Source organism: Leptinotarsa decemlineata, unplaced genomic scaffold (assembly GCF_025532065.1).
Source record: "Leptinotarsa decemlineata unplaced genomic scaffold, Ldec_3_MD MMD2_tig00000010_RagTag_RagTag, whole genome shotgun sequence".
In the NCBI taxonomy this organism is placed as follows: Eukaryota; Metazoa; Arthropoda; class Insecta; order Coleoptera; family Chrysomelidae; genus Leptinotarsa; species Leptinotarsa decemlineata.
Genome location: NW_027412538.1, coordinates 8,183,624 through 8,204,563, shown reverse-complemented (window position 1 = coordinate 8,204,563; position 20,940 = coordinate 8,183,624). Strand labels below are relative to the sequence as shown.

Below are 20,940 nucleotides of genomic sequence, written 5' to 3'. Positions count from 1 at the left end.
TTGTCTGTTTAGTGGAAGTCGAGTTTCGAGGTTGTTTTAAAAAGTAAAACAACTCTTTTTATTCTGTTTTTGAAAACGAAACTAGTCGCAAGCGAGTCCATTTGATAAGATTCCGCCTTAATGTTGTTCGCTTCCTTTCATAAACCGATATCTTCCTCACTAAATACGCGAAGTTGTTCAATTCTTTTTAAAATATGCCTGTGTGAAACTGATTAATTAACTAAAATTAACATCATGTTTCCTCTTGGGTTTGGATCAACCAGAGTGTGAATCGTTAGCGTCAAAGACCTGCAATAATTTATTTTTCTTTATGGTCAGCTGGTCAGAATGTACGAACGCATGCGATCCGCAAAGATGCTCGTGTTTGGTTGAGTTTACAAAAATTCAGATGGGTAATTTATATGATGTTGATACATACAGGAGTTTCTTCTTCAGCTCTGTATGATAGTAAAACTTTCATCGAATGGCTATATAAGAAAAACACTATCATTCGAGCGTTCGGAAAGTTTTATTTTCCTTTTCCAGAATATATAAAATTAAATAATGGAAGCAAACAATAAATTAAAAAACATGAAAGTAACTCACCAAAATCAAGATTAAGAACAAATGGAATAATATTAATAATAATATTTATTCACCAATATGCGATATATAGCGTATATGTGATAAGTCAAAAATGAGTAATTAAATAAATTAAATAACATTTTATATTATTATTATAGATTAATAAAGTTGGTCAGATGCAGATTAAATTGATTTACTCTTTCTAAAATCATGTTGATTATTGCAGAATAGGTCATTTTGTTCAATATACATCAAAATTCTTTCACCTGTTATTTTCTCAAAGAGTTTTGTAAAAGAGGAAATCAACGAAATATGCCTATACTTGTCAATTTCTGTTATAGTTCCTTTTTTGTGTAGTGGAAAAACAAGAGCCCTCTTCAATTCATCTGGAAAGAAATTCCCATAAAAGGACTGGTTCAGCAAAAAACTAACGGTTCAATGATTGTATAAATAATTTGTTTCACAATGACAATAAACATATCATCAATACCAGCTGAATGTTTGTTCATCATTCTGTCTAAAGTTTGAAGAACTTCAAGCGCTGAAATTTTTGAGAGATGGAAATTATTTTGACCGACTATATTCTTGGGAAAAGTGCATGGTAGACTGAGGATATACTACAAAAATACACTTTTGTCTATTTTCCACTAGGTATATTTCTTTATTGTTGACCGGTTTCGGCTATTACACCATTTTCAAAACTAACTGATTACATTTAAATCGAAGAAGTGCATGGTAGAATTAAATTTCGTCCAGAATTATCTGAAATAGTTGTTACAGCCGCTGTATGTCTAGGAAACAAATCTGCAACCTTATATTGATCTTCAGTTTCTTGATTGTTATATGTGAGAGCAATACATGATGGAATTTTTCTTTATTTTTTTCCAAGTCCATTATTCATGATATTCCATAATTGTTTAATTTTATTGTTGGCGTTATATATTTTTGCATTATAATATAGTTGGTATTTTCTTGAATTTGTGATGTTTTAGTTTCACCCTATAACTATGCATCACATTAGTAGAAGAACTACTACTAGAAGAAATAAACCAAAACATATCTTTTAATGTTTTTCCGTCTCGTATGATATTATGTTATCCATGGTTTGGATATTTTAGTTTTTAGATAGTGACGGTTTTAAAAACGATGACACATGCTGAATATTCTGTCATATCACCTGAGAAAATTGATTTGAATATAATATGATACATGAAGAGTTATCATAAATATAATTTCCAGTAAATATGTAGAAGTAGAAATATTTCAACTAAATATCTTTTACCGTGTCCGAAATCCCCACGTTTAAACCCGAATTTGAATAATCCCGTATATTAGAAATATTCCAACTTTTGAATACTTAGAGATGCAGAAATAAATAATACTCTGTTTTCTATTCCTTTATTCCAAAAACAATAATTCACCTCACAATTCCTTTACTCCTTCTTTTCTTGTGCCTGCACGGTGTAACTGAAAAAAAAATAGAATTTATTTATTTGCTACCTCAATCTACTGGATATTTGTTGTAAGAAACAACCAGAACTTTTCAATCATCTCCATTCCAATATATTTTATCTATAATCTTCAATCTGTAGAAAAGCTAGATTGAACACTATAAGTGGAAAATTAGTGTAAAAAATAATTTATATACTAAAACCAATAATGATTGAGAGTAGAAGTAAGCCCAGTTGACAGCAAATCGGGGGGTGCTTATTAATTTTTGAGAGGGTTAAGAATGAAAGAAAAATTCTTAGTACAATTAGTTAAAATATTCATACACATTTTTATTTATTTCATTAAAACTTTGCAATATCGTAATTTACCTAATCGTTGTAGTCATTAGGTGGGCCTTATGAAAACGGAGTAGTAATCGTGGTAATTATAGTAGGTACCAAATAAATTAACAATATTAATAAAAAACACAATATATATATATATATATATATATATATATATATATATATATATATATATATATAACTTTTTTTCACTATTGGGTTGCAGCAATTGATAAGTGAACTCTTTATAACTATTCTCAAGCTTTCGAGTAACTTAAACTCATCGTCAGGGGCACTAGAAAATACAAATTACAAATTTTTGATAATAGAATATAATATAAATGTAAATGTACATATTTTCGTCTAATCTTCAACCTCAGATTCGTCACTGTTGCTACCGCTATCATCAAAGTGAATTATGATTGGTTCAATATTGTGTTCAATACGGTTGTCTACGTCCCACATTTTTTGCTCCTCTTTTAAAACATGCTGCATGCATTTCTTCCAGTCTTCTGCAGAAACAGTTCGAATAGCTTCTTGTAGGTGATATTGCATTGTCAATGACGATGACAGACCCAGGTTCCACAAGTTGAATGATGCCTTCAAACCATTTTTCAAACACCTCCGCATTCATCTCTTCATGATAGTCGCCTGTTTTCTTAGATTTAAATATTAATTCACCATTTGGTAAAAATCCACTGTCGCTTCCTATATGCGTAACTATCAGACGACTACCTTTTCCAGATGGCTGTTTTAACCCAACTGACAAACCTTCAATAAAGGCTTGTCGTGCACTTGTTATATTACCATCCTGCCATACTTTTTTGACCGTATGTCCTTGGTTAACCCATGTCTCGTCCATGAAGTACAATTTTTTTTTGAGCTTCCGAAATTGGTCAATTTTTCTTAGATAGTTTCTTCTCCATGCTATTATTTCTTGACGTTCAATGAGAATGCATTTCCTGTCAACTTTTCCGTACGTAAATTTCATTTCGTGTACAAGTTTCCTAAAAGTTTCTTTACCCATTTTTGGGACCAATTCATGATCGCTAAGTGCCTCCAGAACTGTTTGTAGTGTGGGCAGCTCATTTCTGAAAAAGAAACTGTGAATAGTTTTGCGTATACTGGTTTTGGCTTCTTCATCAACTGTGATTTTTTTTCGTCCAGTACTAGTTTTTGGCGTTTGTACGTCCCCATGAATTTCTGCTTCTCTTAGTATTTTGTAAATCGATGATTTTGGTACACCGGTATAATCAGAGCACATATCAACTAATTTATCCTTTGTAATTGTGGAACTTAATGATGTAGAAATGCCCGGTTGGTTATTCGGAGGTACACACGTAGAATTACAGCACATATGCACAAAGTCATCTTTTGGTGGCTGATGATCTCTTTCAAGACAGTGAAATACTCGCAGTACAATTTGTTTTTCTCTTACTGACCGAGACTCCGACCGTTTTGCCTTTTTCGACGTGGAAGGCACGACCATGTCTCCCATTTTTTGAGTAGTTTGAGAACGGTGTAGAAATATAATTATGTAACGCTTAAACACTTATTAGCACTATTATTTTCACCAATTGTTATCACAACACGTCGATTGCTGACTAACTTAACTGTAAAACGTACAATTCACGCTGTATAATTCACAAACCAATGATACGCTCATGGCTGCAAGTACATTAGTGAGGACTGCAACGATGAGATGGAAGTTACGGTAAAGTGACAAAGACAGAAATATCGTTGCGTACAGCGTTGCCACTAGTTGTAATAAATATCTAACACTATACAGAAAATAATGAATTTTAACTGATCAGTAATCAGGAAATGTATAAGTATTACTCATTACAAGCTCATTACTGATTTTTGTCATAAATAATACCTTTTAATCGTACTAGTATTATCTATAATTTGCCACAACCTGCAACTCTACTGCTTACTATATTTTGATTCTGCTATAAACTGGTAACGTAAAATTTAGATATGACAACGCGCTTTACTCTCAATCATTATTGGTTTTACTATAGGTATTTTTATTAATTGTATTTTTTTTGATTTACTCTTTTCAGTGGAACAGCAGATTTTGAAAAAAACTGTCGACATATAGTCGATAGTTTAAGTTGTATTTTAAGTTTTTTTTTGTAAAAAAACGGCCGTAAAAAATGGCAGATATATGCGCGAAACCTCAAATGGCAAAAAGATAAGAATGATTTGAGCGAAAAATAATATCAAGTTAATTTTTCATCAACCTTCTTGGAAATTTTCACCTTTTACAATCTGAAAAAACAAGAATTGTAACGAAGAAATTTATACAGATTTAGAAAGGCAATTTTTCAGTTCACCCCGATAAGTTACTGCGTAAATTCAAAGTATTTTTGGCAAAGAAAAATTTTCTATTTATCATCAACTTGTATTTAATAATTTTGCCTATCAAAAAAGTTAAAAAATTGTATGGGTAATTATATTAACGTTTCGTAGCGCTTCATCATCGTAGCGCAGAAGGAGGATACCGTCTTGAAAATAAATCTGTTCTATTTAAAATGCTTTTCCGTTAATCAGCTGTCGCCCCCCATACGAACGCCCTCAAAAGTTGAGAAACTTGTGCGAGCTAAGGACTAAAGAGGTCTTACCTTTTAACGTGTGATTCCTAAAACTGTCTCGCGAGAATGGATTGCCAAAGGAGTGAGGCCGGAGTGGCAAATTCCAGACGATCTTTCCTAAGACGTGTATCCTTGAACAGCTCTACGATGGTAGAGACAAGTCAGACAAGTCAGAGAGGAAAGTTGAAGCAGTACCTCAGTGGGTGCCCTTTCGATAGAATCGCAGTCGACATTTTGGGACCACTCCCTATGACCACATCCGGAAACAAGTACCTTACGATTGTGATGGACTACTTCTCCAAATGGACTGAAGTAGTAGCCTTACCCAAATAAGAGGCTAACACGGTGGCAGAAGCCTTGTTGCAGAACATAATTGCCAGACCCCAAGTAACCCAAGAATGACTCTGTTGGGAATAAAGAAGACAAGAACAACTGCTCTCCACCCACAATCCGATGGAATGGTCGAGAGGCTTAATCGCACCATCATGTCTCCAAAAACCAAAGAGACTGGAATAGATTGGTCCCCCTTTTTCTGTTGGCATACAGGACCTCCCAACGGCGACAAGTTACACACCATCCATGTTGTTAACTGGTAGGGAAATGAAGCTTCCGATGGATGTATTGTGTGGCAGTCCTTTCGATGAATCTTAAGAGGTACCTCTTTCAGAGTATGTGAATGACCTGAGGGAGAGACTGGAAATTGTACACGCATTTGCCAGGACCAAATTACAGATTTCCAGCGACAGGATTAGGCTAAGATTTGACAAAAAGTCGCTGCCAGTGAGCTTCAAGAAGGGCGATACAGTGTGGCTCTACCAACCCCAACGTCGGAAAGGTTTTTATCCCAAGTTGCAGAGACCATGGCAAGGACCTTACTTGGTAACCATAAAGATGAACGATCTGGTGTACAGATTCCAATTGTCACCCAGAGGCAAGCCTAAAGTTGTCCACGTCCTTACATGGGTCGTGATGTCCCTTCTTGGAATATTGTTCGGGGCGAACAACATCAGGGACGGGGGTAGTGTTGTAAATCATGCCCGAAAGAAAATAACGTCAGCCGCCACTGGTAACCAGAAACCAAACGTGACGTAGCTAAGAGAGCGCGAATGCACAATGTTCCCTACCACTCTAGAAGTAGCGAGAATAATGATACCGATTTCGACGGAACTTCGGCGAAATTTCTACGGCATTCGAGTTACGATATTATTATTAAACGCTAACCGCGAGCATATCGGGACAGTAAGCTCTTATATACCACCCCAGCCCTTATATACCAGGGGTGGTATATAAGGGTTAATGTAATAAATCATTGTTAGTTCAATGTATAACTTTGAAAATGTCCTTATAGGACAAAACTGCAGTAACGTTAGTTACAAATAAAAGTGGTAAAACACATAGAAATTTTCAATTCTCTTTTCTTCATTATGATCTCCTACCACGTAGTAGTGGCTACATCCTTCAATTTATTATAACCTGTAAATTATGCCTATTTGCAAATAAACGCTATTCTACAAACTTGGAAAAAATGACTCTGGTCAAAGATTTTTCAACGATGAAGAGGTGATGTCGGCAGTTGATGGCTATTTTGAGAAGCAATACAGTTCGTATTATAAAAACGGTATCGAACTTATTGAACGTCGCTGGGAAAAGTATATAATGATAAATATTATGTTGAAAAATAATAGTTATTTATGTATCAAGGGAATTAGGAGGGCCTTAATTACCGATGGCAAAGTTTGCGTCCCGAGGGCCTCTGGCCCGAGGGACAGCAATTGCCTGAGGTTATTAAGGCTCATTAATTCCCGTGGTACATAGATAATTTTATTTCTGACCGATTTCAATAAAATTTTGTTCATTTTTGAAACGGAAAAAAGTACCAATTCATTACCTTCCCGGTATATTTGAATCAGGTACCGTTGATTATAGTAGAGTTTTCTTGTTGCTAGGTTGTTGCTATGTTACTTGTTTATAAACAGAACTTTGTTATCAAGCTGTGTTTGCGGTGAAAACGTGTTTTCTACCCCAAATATAATGGAGGATATTTTGAAAAAAGCTGAACAAGCAAGAGAATCATTAATTCCATCGAAAAGTGAAGCCGTATACCAAAAAGAATACAAGATATATCTGGACTGGCTGACACGGAAAGATGTCACTGAAACTGTATTTCTGGCATATTTTCAAGAACTGGTAAGGTATGTTGTCTACTTTGTCATCAGAAGAGGCAGGTACCTCGACTGTAGTGAACAGAAGCTCCAGCCATACAAAAGAAGAAATTGTTTCCAGTGGCGGAAGTAATTTTCAGGGAACATTTCAAAATTGTACATTTATTATTTGTAATGACGTGAATAAATAAAATATGGTTCAGTTTTCATTTCTATTTATTTTTACTTGTGAAAGGTAGAGGGAATTATAAAATCTATAATGTCCCAAGGGAGTTATGACCCTCTTTATTGATAGCGTAACTATGACGATATAAGCTTATAATATCCCGGTCAGAAATAAATATATTTTTTTCCAAAATTTTTGTGTTTTCTTTGTTGGGCGGGGTACTTCTGGCACCACCCTCGTAGATACTCACTTTTTTGTAAATTCACGCAAGGCCCTCCATGTTGTACTCTATCGCACAGCATATTCTTGAAACAGGGCAAAGCATTTTTGTTAGAATCCATCGCGTGTTCAGGTATTGCAGGTTGGAGACCTCCATCTTGATATTTTAAATATTTCGTTAAAGGAGCTCTCATGTGCTTTCGTGAATTTTGAATAAGAATTTCCATTGCGTTCCTGGTCTCTTTGGGAAACTTGACTTCAGTTGTGTCTTCTTCCGGATTCGACCAATCGCAGTTGTCTTTGAAATATTAATAAATGTTGAATCGAAGCGAGAAGTTGTTGGTGAGAACTTGGTACACAATATAATTGATTATTCACTTCAAAAAGCCATGAAAGTGGAGAGACAACACGTCTGGCGAACCAATTATGGCGTACTAGTTTTTTTTGCACCCCCATGATTTGAGTATCAAATGAAATGGTTTTTTGAATAGAATACGTCTGAATGACGTCTCTCTAAACACAATATCCAATCCAATATGGCGGAATGTCCTTAATGACGAAATAGTTTTTTAATACATCCCAATGATATGGGTATCAAATGGGTAATGGGGTAATTACCCCCCCATCACCATGACTACATAGAGAAAAAATTCGAACATTTCTTATTTTCGAACTCAAAAAATGATGATGAAGACACAACTACGGGTTTTTACACCTGTCTTCTAGCTTCCAGGAGCAAATTATCGAAAATAGGAAACGTCTCACTTCTATTATTGAAAGCATTATCTTTTTGGGTCGGCAGAATATTCCATTACGAGGACATAGAGACAGTGGAGCTATTGAGATGAAACGTTTTGAAACTGAAGATATTGATAAAGATGTAGTGTTACTCACGTTTTACTTTTTAAACGTATATTAACCCTTCATAGTAAATATTGGGCCCGAAATGGGTGATCACCCCCCCCCCCCCCCCACGGATTTATCCTGGGCACGCGCCTGCATCACTTTAAACCCAATATGGCGGAGTCTCAAGAAGTGATAAAGACCAAGAAGCGTGAGTGTTCAAATAATTTGCAAAAAAGACAGACTAACGATGAAGTGTCTATCACCCCAACGACCTGCGTTCAATTCTCCAACGAAAATTTTTTTATGACGTTTTTATGGACATGAAACAGAAATGTGCGACAAGATGACCAGACGTTAGCGCGCCACGTAACTGGATGGTCTGTCTCGTTAAGGAATACGCCTGATCCTGATTGTCTGTCTACTTGAATTATTCATGTTCAAAGAAAATTCAAATATCCCGCCACGATGTTCTGAGATACAGAAGCGTGCGTTCTGATTAGCTGGCGAGCTGGGTGACAGTTTGAGGACGCTACGTGCAATTTGGTAGACTCTGATTGGCTCTCTCACCGCCCAACTAGCTGGGTGACATTTTGAGGACACCACCTGACAATTTGTTGCACTCTGGTTGACAGGGTGGTTTGTTTGTCTTGTCTAGCGAGCTGAGAAGCAACCTAACAGGTGTGATGACGTTACTGTCTGCCTGAATTGAGGGTACTCCTACCTCTGCCTTTCGCAGATCACAACTTGGCGAATTTTGCGTCGTGGCTTGTGCCTGCACCCGTACAAAATTCAACTGACCCAGGAACTGAAGGTAAACAACCATAGACAACGACGTGTGTTCGTTGAATCGGGCTCTGAAGCTCTGACGTTAATTTTCATTAAAAAATCCTCCTGAGGCTCATTTCTGGATGAATGGGTATGTGAGCAAACAAAATTGTCGAATTTGGGACGAGACCACATGATATCCAAGAGCGTCCAATGCACCCCGAAAAAGTCAATGTTTAGTGTGGATTTTGGGTTGGTGGAGTCATTAGTCCATATTTCTTTGGGAAGGACTTTGGCTAGGCCATCACTGGCAACGGCGAGAGCACTATGGATCGATGATTACCAGCTTCTTGCGGCCTGAATTGGATGATCTGGACACCAACGACATGTGGTTTCAACAGAAAGGAGCTACATATGACACAGCTTATACCACAATAGAAATTTTGCACAAGCGATCTGAGGGCATGGGTATTTCATGTGGAGGTGATGTGAACTGGCCACCGAGATCATGCGATTTGACTCCGTTAGACTTTTCCTTGAGGGGTTTTCTTAAGCCGCAGGTGTAGGCGATTAAGCCACAAAACACAGTGGTCCCAAAAGCCAACATAGCCCATATCATCGGACACATTCAGCCTAATTTATGTGTTAGAGTTATGAGCTTCACCCTGAGAAGCCTTGGTGGACACATAATGGCATCAATAGGTCTTTCAAACGAATAAGAGAGTCCTGTATTTGAATTTGAACATATTTGAAAGAATTGAATGTGCTATTATAGAAAATGTATATCCCAGTATCAACGACAATAATCGTTTTTTCTGGAAACACAGGTACACGTAATGTGCCCAGTGGTGAAATTAGAAAGTTATTCGAGGCTGAGAAGTTCTGATTTGTAGGTCTTTGTTTTCAGCGAACCTACTCCAGTGTGCTGCAGAAGAAGGCTGTTTGCTCTCAAGCGCAATGGGGAGTAGGTGAAGGAAACAGACGATTTTTTCTTTGGGAAATTTGAAGTTGTCTACAGAGACTCGATATCTTTAACAACCATTGAAATATAGAAAACAGGATGATATTTTGCAAGGTTATCCGCAGTAATTATTTCTAACTTTTCGAGGAGTGAAGAGTATCCAGACTTCTAGGCTGGGGTGGGGTGCCTCTGAAGAAGCTGTATCCATGGACACTAAGTATTGCTCAAAACTGTAGTGGTCCCAACAAGCGACGTAAGACAGATCTGCAGAGTCGGTTTGCGGTAAAATTAATAGAAGGGGACTCCTGGAACCAGTTGATCAAAATATCAAAAGAGGTGAAAAAAGTGGAAGAAGTAGAAAACCGGTTTCCTCAATCCTAAAGTTTTATGTTTCACTGAACTCATTAATGAAAATGAATTATTTTGGATCATCAAAGTTATTATTATATCTAAATTTCGGGATTTAGAATATTACTGGAGTTTTATCCCAACACCAAACCGTTATTTCAACACCTCGACACGCGTTTCAATCACCAGTAATCATCTTGGTGATTGAAACACGTGTCGAGGTGTTAAAAATAACGGTTTGGTGTTGGGATAAAATCTCAGTAATATTCATTACTACACCAAAAGTTCCAAACAGTGCATTACAAGTATTGAAATTTAGACATTTATTTCCTTACCAGTTGAAGTAGGCTCAGGCTTCAGTTTCGGAAAATGTTTCTTCACAGATGTCATCATACCCAGGTAATTTTTATTCATATTGGAATTAATTATTTCCGACTCTCGGTCTCGTGTTAGTTTTTTTCTTCTCGGTCCCGGCGTGGAAGTTAGATTATTAAACATTTCCACTTGATCCTGCACGAAACTCCTTTCTTTGTTTCTTACAGTTTTTTGTTCGTTCCTGATTTCGTCAAGAACGTATGTATTTTCTCTCACACAGAGATGCCGATTCATTTGTTTACTGTCTCCTTGTTTTTCGTGCAAACATTCTGGAATATCCTTGATAGGAGCATATTCGACACCAGAACTACTAACAGATGGTTTACTTCCTGAAAAAATCATAGGAAAAGAAGTTCAATGGAAAAATAACACATTCCAAATAAAACTGTAACATCATATGATGGAAATGGCTACGAATCTATGATTTTAAGATTCGAGAGTATAGAGGGTATCATTCCACCAAGGACACCAATAATCAGAACAACCATCTTGACAGAGTAGACTGGATAGAGTCTGCGGGGTTTGAAGAGGAAATCTCGATATTTTATTCTATTTTTCTCGTCTTTTCGGACGATATTCGTCTCGCTAGGAGCTGAAAACTCCACAACAAATATCGTCTTGCTCTAGTGGTCGAGGACTAAATCAATATCCCCCGGAGCGTAGGGCAACACCGGTGTCTTTTCAATACCGTAAGAGTGTTGTAGATGGTAATAAAGCACTCCCGCGTTATGTCGATGGATATAGGCCGAGACCGCATATGCTGGACATGCTGATAGCAAGTGCATTAGAGTCTCGGACGCCTCGCGGTAGGCCCTGCACCTTGTGTCAGGAACCTCTATACACATCACGCGACTGCGATAGACTGTGTTGAAGACACCATCCTGGCAAGCCATGATGAACCCCCCAGTTTCCGACTTCAGCCTACTCGACCCGAGGAAAACGAAAGTCAGGCAGTTTGATAAGAAGAAGACCCCATGCATTGGCTTATCCGCAGAAGTGAGGTGGTCTCTACGGCTTTTATATGAGCTTTTTGCTGAACGGGTTTCAATTCGGTAACAGAGTTGTGATCAACTCGTTCAGTGTCGAAAACTAAACCGAGTTCATCAGCTGCTTAGGCAGCTGCCCTGAAGAGAAATGCTCCAATTCCTGATATCTCGTGATCGCGGACCGAGCAGAGAAGGGGATCCGAACTCTTGACGACTTTACAGGCTACATCTAGTACTATTTTGTCATGTAGACACTCCAAACTCAAAAGTCTGCGGCCTTCCTGTTGTCGGGAAGTACAACCGTGAAATGGACGATTTGGAATACAAACTCCTATATGGATGCATCATTTTTCGGGTCTTTACGTCGAGTTGAAACAGCTCTTCCCGAGTCCAATTCTCTATTTCAAACGAGTTGAGTAAGATTGGGACGGCAAGCGTATCTGTTGCAGTAACTTTGTTCTTCCTCGACAGTTCCGATGACCAGATCTGTCAAAGTTTGTGCTGATACTTGCCGCGGAGAGAGTTCTCCACTGCTGTTACTTCTTGTGAGTGGCGTTTTTCCACCTCGAGGTAAGTATACGTCTCTCGGGCATCCAAATGGTGTAGGATGCTTCCATCTACGAACTGCATATTCTCTCCGTAGTACCCGCATCGTCCTCTTTTGAGATGGACCATTGCACATTTGTCTATCCGGAATTTCATACCGATAGCGAGGTATTATTATTATTAGTATATATGAAGTCATTCGAATGGTATAAAAACTAAATAATTACCGAACGTCGGCGGTTTCTTCGTATGACATGGGCGGCGTGGTAAATTCATACGAGGTCTAATCATTATTTTTATGTGGGAGGTTCTATGTGGTGTTAACTAGTATATTTATCAGACACGATACATTAGTCTTGTTTTGTTTGAATGATGAAGTGTATAGACACAATTGTTAGTACTGGAGCAATTCTAATTTTCACAAGTATACAACCAATATGTGGACTAGTATCTTATAAGACCATAAGTACAACTTTTGTATGATGAAATCAACTCCAGGATAACTGATATACTCCAACTTCATCAGAAGTTCACTTTCACACAATATTGCCCCTGTTGGCCAATCCTTGAACAAAGACCTTCGTAGAGGGTGAATTGGTAGGATAGGTATCACTGAATGGCCTCCTAGATCACCCGCTCTCATACTGTTAGACTTTTTCGAACACTGAAACTGATGACCGTTTCGCAAAACACGTTTTAAATAAAAATGTATTGTGAAATTCCTATAATTATTATCATGGACAGAGAAATGAATGCAAAATATTTTCACTGTCAGTCATTTGAGAAATGTTTTATTCACCTTCATTTCCAATATCTCCTTTCGATAGTTCTATCTTTTTACGGGCATCTTTTCTTTGTGGAATTCTAGACCTACTCTTGACTATACTTTTGTGTGATTTATTGATTCTAATCGGGATTCTGTCACCGTTTTGCAAAACTACTGGCCAAGGTAGTCCGCTGGTACTAGTCGTCTTGTCCACTTTTGTATTGAAACTGTAGCCCTCAGATTTACTCAAATAATCACAACTTGTGTCTTTCGTAGGAATGGTATCACAACTAGAATTTTTGTTTTCTATAACAGTTCCGGTTTCGAAGTCGTGTAAGAGGTTCTTCATGATTTTGTGCCTGGGAATATGTTTTCCGAAGTTTTGATTATTTCGGTAAAGGGTTTGCAGCGAAGAATCCTTACTAGATAAGTTATTGTTCCTATTTTTCAGGAAAACAACTTGTCTGGTTGGGGTGACTCTCTTGAAGCTTTCGATGATTCTTGGTATGATGTTATTAGTTTTGTTATTGTCTGGACAGGTTCTGGTTTCTTGCAGTTCTCCATCCAGCTGCTGAATGATGCTCTTGTATGATTTGTTGACATTTTCGAACGATTTTTTGCGAGTTTCCACATTTTTCGTAATTGGAATTTCTCTATTCTTGAGATCGAACGGGGGTCGATTGCTAAATTTATTGACTACCATTCTTCTTCGGGAATCTACATCAATTGTCATGTCATTGGAATTTAATCTGTGAAAAAATACAGAAGCATAAAAAATTAAAATTATGTTCCAGGTGTATCAATGAAAAATATTCAATAACGAAAACGGCCCAGGCGAAGCTCTCTGGCGTACAGAGACAGGCTTGTTTGGCCATCAGCGTCAGCGTCCATGGATATCCTTCTAGATCTACCTCCTCTCCACATTTTTCTAGAGAGAGAGGCTAGATGGACTACATACAGGCTGATTCACGTTGGATGGCACATTAGACGTTTCTGGTGAACCAGACAACGGATCACTTTGAAAATTTAATGGAGGGCATATTCGGACATTCTCTAGCCAACTAAAATATTTTCGACAATGCGGTGTTGCCGCTTCTATTAGAAAGCAGTAGCAACTTTGATTTTTCAAATGGAACACTCTGTATATAATATTATTTTTGGAATCTCCAACAATTGCCCGACAACTTTTCTTGATATTTCCCTATACCTATCTGTTACCGTTTTCGAAATAAAAATTAATTTCAATTTTTTTCTTCGAAAATCATGATTTCTAAAAATGCCGATATCTTTTAGTTAAGAAGTACTATGATATCGAAATTTGGTTTGGAGTTAGGTGATACTTGGACACTTCCCACACGTCAGCCTAATCTCCGTTACTTCAATACAGGGTGGTAAAAAAATACAGTTTTTTCGTTTGTTTGAAAAAGTTGCTGAAATTTGATTATTTTAAATAGAACACCCTGTATATTATTGAAAATTCGGAAAGCTGCTGAAATTTGCTTTCTTTCTATGTATATCATACCTATACCTAACTAGTCAAGTTTCGGACTTATGAACATTTATTTGTGAAAATGTCCCTTCAGATTGGTATTTCCATTCGGTATTTGGTAAGCAGGCCATGATTACTATTTGACAGTAGCGTTGTGACATTCTCCTAATAATATCGACATTTTCGTCACTTCAGAAGTTGCAAATACCTTCAAAACGATGGAACAAAACTATTCAAACGAAGTTCTTATGAATTTGTTTATTATTTTTGGACAGTGTGACAAAATTATCAGCAGAACATGTAGAAAGTTCAATGAAATGTATCCGAATCTACCGCCAATGAACCTCAAGAAATTTATACGAATTCAGAACAATTTCAATGCATTTGGATCAACTTTAAAAGCACCAAGAAACTTGCCTCGACCCGTAACTTTCGAAGACAACCAGATTAATGTCTTAGCACTTTTTCACGCATTTCCCGAGTCATCGATAAGAGGTGCTGAAGAAGATTTGGGTATAAAATATTCATCGGTTCAAAGAATCTTGCGAAGACATAAAATGCATGATTATAAATTCACCAAAATTCAAGCAATGAAGCCTCAAGATCCTCAACAGAGAGTAGAATTTTGTGAAATGTTGTTGACACGCATTCAAGAAGATCCACTTTTTTTAAATAAAATTATTTGGACTGATGAATCGAAATTTTCGAGAGAAGGGATTTTCAATAGAAAAAAACGTCATTATTGGTCCAGTGAAAATCCTCACGTCACAAAAGAAGCCGGATTTCAAGAAAAATTTAGTTTTAATGTCTTCTGCATGTTGATGGACAACAAATTGAGGTACGTGATATACGAGGAGTCATTAACATCCAGAAGCTACCTGAATATTTTGGAGAATACTGTAGACAGTTTCGTGGATAATCTGCCACTCGAAGATTATCGAAACTGTTGGTACCAACTAGAAGGAGCTCCTGCACATTGCACAAGAGAAGTGAGCGCAGAACTGGATAGACTATTTGACGATCGGTGGATGAGGCGCTTGGGACCATGGAATTGGCCAGCGAGATCACCCGATCTTAATCCATTAGATTTTTATTTGTGGGGAATGTTTAAAGAAAAAGTTTACAAAATACCCGTGCGTTCGAGAGATGAATTGTTAGAAAGGATTGCCCAAACATTTGAAGATTTGGATCCCAATGAAATCAGATCTGCCACCACGAAAGCAGTCAACACCCGCAATTTAAAGTGCTTGGAAGTGAACGGCCAGCGATTCGAACATATTTTGAAATATTCCACATGATTGTTTTACTTTTTTATAATTATTCATATCAATATTTCCAATTTCAAGTTTCTTGGTGCTTTTTTAAAGTTTATCCAAACATATTGAAATTGTTCTGAATTCGTATAAATTTCTTGAGGTTCATTGGCGGTAGATTCGGATACATTTCATTGAACTTTCTACATGAACAAAAATAATAAACAAATTCATAAGAACTTCGTTTGAATAGTTTTGTTCCATCGTTTTGAAGGTATTTGCAACTTCTGAAGTGACGAAAATGTCGATATTATTAGGAGAATGTCACAACGCTACTGTCAAATAGTAATCATGGCCTGCTTACCAAATACCGAATGGAAATACCAATCTGAAGGGACATTTTCACAAATAAATGTTCATAAGTCCGAAACTTGACTAGTTAGGTATAGGTATGATATACATAGAAAGAAAGCAAATTTCAGCAGCTTTCCGAATTTTCAATAATATACAGGATGTTCCATTTAAAATAATCAAATTTCAGCAACTTTTTCAAGCAAACGAAAAAACTGTATTTTTTACCACCCTGTATTGAAGTAACGGAGATTAGGCTGACGTGTGGGAAGTGTCCAAGTATCACCTAACTCCAAACCCAATTTCGATATCATAGTACTTCTTAACTAAAAGATATCGGCATTTTTAGAAATCATGATTTTCGAAGAAAAAAAATTGAAATTAATTTTTATTTCGAAAACGGTAACAGATAGGTATAGGGAAATACCAAGAAAAGTTGTCGGGCAATTGTTGGAGATTCCAAAAATAATATTATATACAGAGTGTTCCATTTGAAAAATCAAAGTTGCTACTGCTTTCTAATAGAAGCGGCAACACCGCATTGTCGAAAATATTTTAGACTTGTGCACATTGCCAATTGCAAAAATCAATTTAATGCAGAGTGCAACAGATTGTTTGTTGACACTGGAAGTCACAGCATTCTGGAAATGACCTCTGACTCTATGCCTCCAACTGTCAACTACGAACTGCCTTATAATAATAATAATAATTCATTAAATCCTTCATGATCACAAGTTGATATAGGATACGTCGACATTATACATACATAAACATCTTTACAAAACGTGAGATACAACAAATAAATACATGTAAGTGTTACACAAACACAAGGAAAAAAGAAAAAGAAAAGTATATTAAATATTTATACAATACACTCTCATCTACATAGATATCCAGCGACATTCATGATATTTTATAAAAACCATTTTTTTAAACATGAATGCCCTGTATCTCAGAAACTTGAGCCTCGACCATGAGGTCCTGAAGTGGTCGACCAACAGTAATTCAAGACGATGATTTGAGGATACTGGTGAAGACTAACTTATTGCAAAGTTGTGTAGATCATGCAAAGAAGTAACTTTATAAATAAATAAAAATTAAGTTGTTTAGTGAATATAATAAGGATTTCAAATGAAACCAACTCCTGTACTTGGTGTAATGTATTGTGTTTATACCATTAAAGAAATAGGAAACACCAATAATTGTATGTATTTGTATGTCTTACAAATTATCTGCTTTCAATTAGGGGCGCCCTCCCGCGCCCCGTGGCTGGATCAGCTACTGCTCCTGAATAAACCTACAAAAATTAGTTAATAGTGGATGAAATTGTATACTTTTTAATATGAGAATAAAATGTTATCATACAATTACATTACATCAAGGACAGCTGTAAAAATTTTTTTCGGTTGTTATTTTTACGAAACATCTGATTTTAAGAGACATATTGCTCTATAGAGATGTAATTAAGCCGAGCCGAGCCAAACCGAGCCGAACTTTGACTTCGGCTAGGCTCGAATCGACTTCAAAAACCTGGGCTTAGCTTAAAGCTTGAAGCTCGACTCGAAGTCGAGCCGAGCTTCAAGCCAAATCGAGCCGAACTACGAGCCAAATGGAGCCGAGCTGAGCTTTTATTATCCATTCTTTTTCGTTTCGAGAAAATACTGGAAAGCTGAGCTTTTCCAAAATCTACTTTCGAGGGGCTAAAACGAGGACTCAACCTTCTGAACCACATTCGTTATTCTTAACGTTAAAAATATGAACTTGACGCTGAGCCTCTTTGCTAGATATAAAACTACATTTTCATTAAGGGTTCCTGAATTTCTTTTTCAAAGGGGAAGAGAAGTGGGCTAGACATCCTCACCGTAGGCTGCTTCTTTTCTTACAGTGGATGTGTAGTAAGTTCATTTGTTGAATAAAGAAGCGGTATATCGGTATATAAGAATGATTCACCGTTTGTGAATGCTCATTACGAGAATATATGGGAATTTTATCATTTTTATTTCAACTTCAGGTCCTAATTGGTCACGCTTCGAATTTAAAGATTAATATTCGAAATCATTTCATGATTCCAGAGCAGACAATGAATCATTTCCAATTAATTATTATTTACGGAGTTGGCAAACGGAACAGATAAGAATCTATTTCTACTATCTGTCTGGAAATTAGAAATTAATTTTGAGCTCTGACACGATAACTTCTTCGATTTTTATCTCAAGGGGCTTGTCTATGGAATATGTGGCACAAACTCCTTTTACAGTCATTGGAAGACATTGGCGTTAGAGGTATTTGTCTAGAACTTTTCAAGAGTTACTTGAGCGAGAGAACCCAGACTGTAACACGATAACTTCTTCGATTTTTATCTCAAGGGGCTTGTCTATGGAATATGTGGCACAAACTCCTTTTACAGTCATTGGAAGACATTGGCGTTAGAGGTATTTGTCTAGAACTTTTCAAGAGTTACTTGAGCGAGAGAACCCAGACTGTAAGTGTTGATCGCGTGGTTTGCGGTATCGAAACAATTGACCATGACATACCACAAGGAACAGTCCTGGGACCAATTTTATTTAACATTCATCTGCAGGTTCTGGTGAAGGTATTTTTAGTCACAGACTCAGGACAGAGATATCTACCTGCCTAGAAACACTGTATTTCAAACGGAAATTTACATTATTGAATTGTGTGCGGAGAGATAGGATAAATCCACCCCTATACACAAGTCAAAAAAATATTCTCGGACAGTCAAACGGCGTTGTAAGCTCTTGGCTTCTACCGAGCAACGTTTAAATTGGTAGCAAATTGTCAAAAACGACTCTCCTCGATAGGAAGACTTAACAGAGTGTCTCTGGTCTGGATTCCCAGCCATACTGGCCTGGAAGGCAATGAAGCTGCTGCCTCCCTTGCAAAGAGGGGGCTGCAAACAGCTACATCGAACCAAATCCTGTCATTGGCATCACTTTAGGCTTTGCCAAACAAACATTGAACACCTGGATGGCAAGAAGAATTATGGACTTCTAGCAGAATCTTCCAGGATTGGCTCACTTCTAGGCATTTATTCACCCTTAGAAGCTTGATAACTACGATATCTAACAGGCCTTCTTACAGGTCACTGTCATTTGAATCATCATATGCAGAGACTCGGACTGTCGGCAGACAATGTGTGTCGCCTCTGTTTCGAAAATGATGAAACATCAGAGCATATACTTTGTGCCTGCCCCGCTGAGGACCAAATCAGGTTTTAAGAGTTTGGTAGAGCCATACTCTCACCATCTGACCTTAAATACCACTCACTCTACAAACTAATCAGCTTCGTTAAGAAGCTGGCTTTATTTGGTCGAGTGCGAATAGGTGTGAGCTACAATAAACCCGTGCGGGTTGCGGTGGAGGGTCGAATAGACCCACTCACTTTAGACCTAACCTAACCTAACATTCATCTACATGGACTATTCCCATTCAACATTAATGGAGAAATTATCGGATTTGCTGATTATACAGCAATCTTTAAGAAGGCTAATAACTGGAAAAACCTGAAACAAAAAGAAGAGACTGACTTCCAATCCATAAAATCATGGTTCGAATATAAATTGCTCACAATTAACAAAGAGAAAACGAAAAATTAGCCATTCAGGTGTAATATTCATGGTCTGCCTAATTTTGACAAACTGAACGTTATAACGAATAATGAGCAGTTCTTTATGAGTTTCTTGATAAATTTTCTATAATTTTTTTTATAAAATGTGTATTGTATAAAATGTATATTGTAGAAATTCAAGAAACTCAAGGATAATCTATTCATTAATCAAATGAAAACTTTATATCACGCATTAGTTGAAAGTCATATAGGTACGGTATGGAATTCAAGCATGGGGTGGGGTTTCAAAACACATATGGACCCATTGGAAGGAATACAAAGACGATTCATAAAACTAATCTATTGAAAAAATTACAAATATTCATCCGATTTAATAAACTCTGTATCTAAAATCTTCGACCTCAGACAACTATATTTATTCCTCACGTGCATAATATATTAAAGAAAAAACATAACAATCAACTCATAACTAGAATACCAGGTAAAAATCAATTTTTGTTATTAGTCGAAGTAAACGATATTGTGAACATTTAAAGTTGGCGGCACTCTCTAAGACCCTTGCTGGTTAAAGCCACAACACAGAGAATGTTCAGCTACCTACCATCAAAAATGTACAATATAATTCCTGACGAGTTGAAATGTATAGATAACAACAGAACATTCATAAAACTATTGAAAGAGTACATACAGGAAAATTCGAGACATACGATACGTCACTGCGATATATGAAACAATTTTAGCACATTGAACTATTTTGTAAGTACCCCAATTCTATAAATGAATATTAAATTCCTTATATTTATTTGTACAATGTAGTACCAATATTGTAGTATATTGTTTTAAATGTTTTTATTCCAAATTCCAAATTAGTGAAGCTTATGTTTGTGTACGTTTCAGTATTTCTTCATTTACGAAAGTAGAGGATGCTATAGATTATAAAAAATGAGCATGATAAAGTACATTATCAATCATTATCCGTTTCTAAGAAGTATTTAATGAACAACTACTTACATGAATAAAATGAGCTTTCATTCACCATCACCACTTGAGAAATATTCAAATAGTTATTCACCAAGAACCTAATTACTTTTCATATTTTGACAGAACTGCCGTTCGTTCAGTTTTTATTAATCTTAGTTCAGTCATAATGAAGTTTGACATTATTTAGATTAACTTGGATGC

The 20,940-nt window shown here is 36.7% G+C and overlaps 1 protein-coding gene across 2 annotated transcripts; it reads right to left on the bottom strand.

Annotated features, from left to right (window-relative positions):
- Positions 1-1,946: 1,946 nt before the first annotated feature.
- LOC111505106 (uncharacterized) lies at positions 1,947-20,922 on the bottom strand. Of its 2 annotated transcripts, XM_074171358.1 has the most exons (5): positions 20,770-20,922; positions 13,110-13,825; positions 10,739-11,107; positions 7,515-7,781; positions 1,947-2,031 (listed from the first exon to the last, which is right to left on the bottom strand). In XM_074171358.1, exons 2-5 carry the CDS (start codon positions 13,807-13,809, stop codon positions 1,982-1,984), a joined length of 1,386 nt encoding a protein of 461 aa, XP_074027459.1. In that variant the 5' UTR covers positions 13,810-13,825; positions 20,770-20,922; the 3' UTR covers positions 1,947-1,981. The 2 variants fall into 2 exon arrangements, with proteins under 2 accessions (XP_074027459.1, XP_074027461.1); XM_074171360.1 differs by lacking the exon at positions 7,515-7,781.
- Between the last annotated feature and the right edge of the window lie 18 nt (positions 20,923-20,940).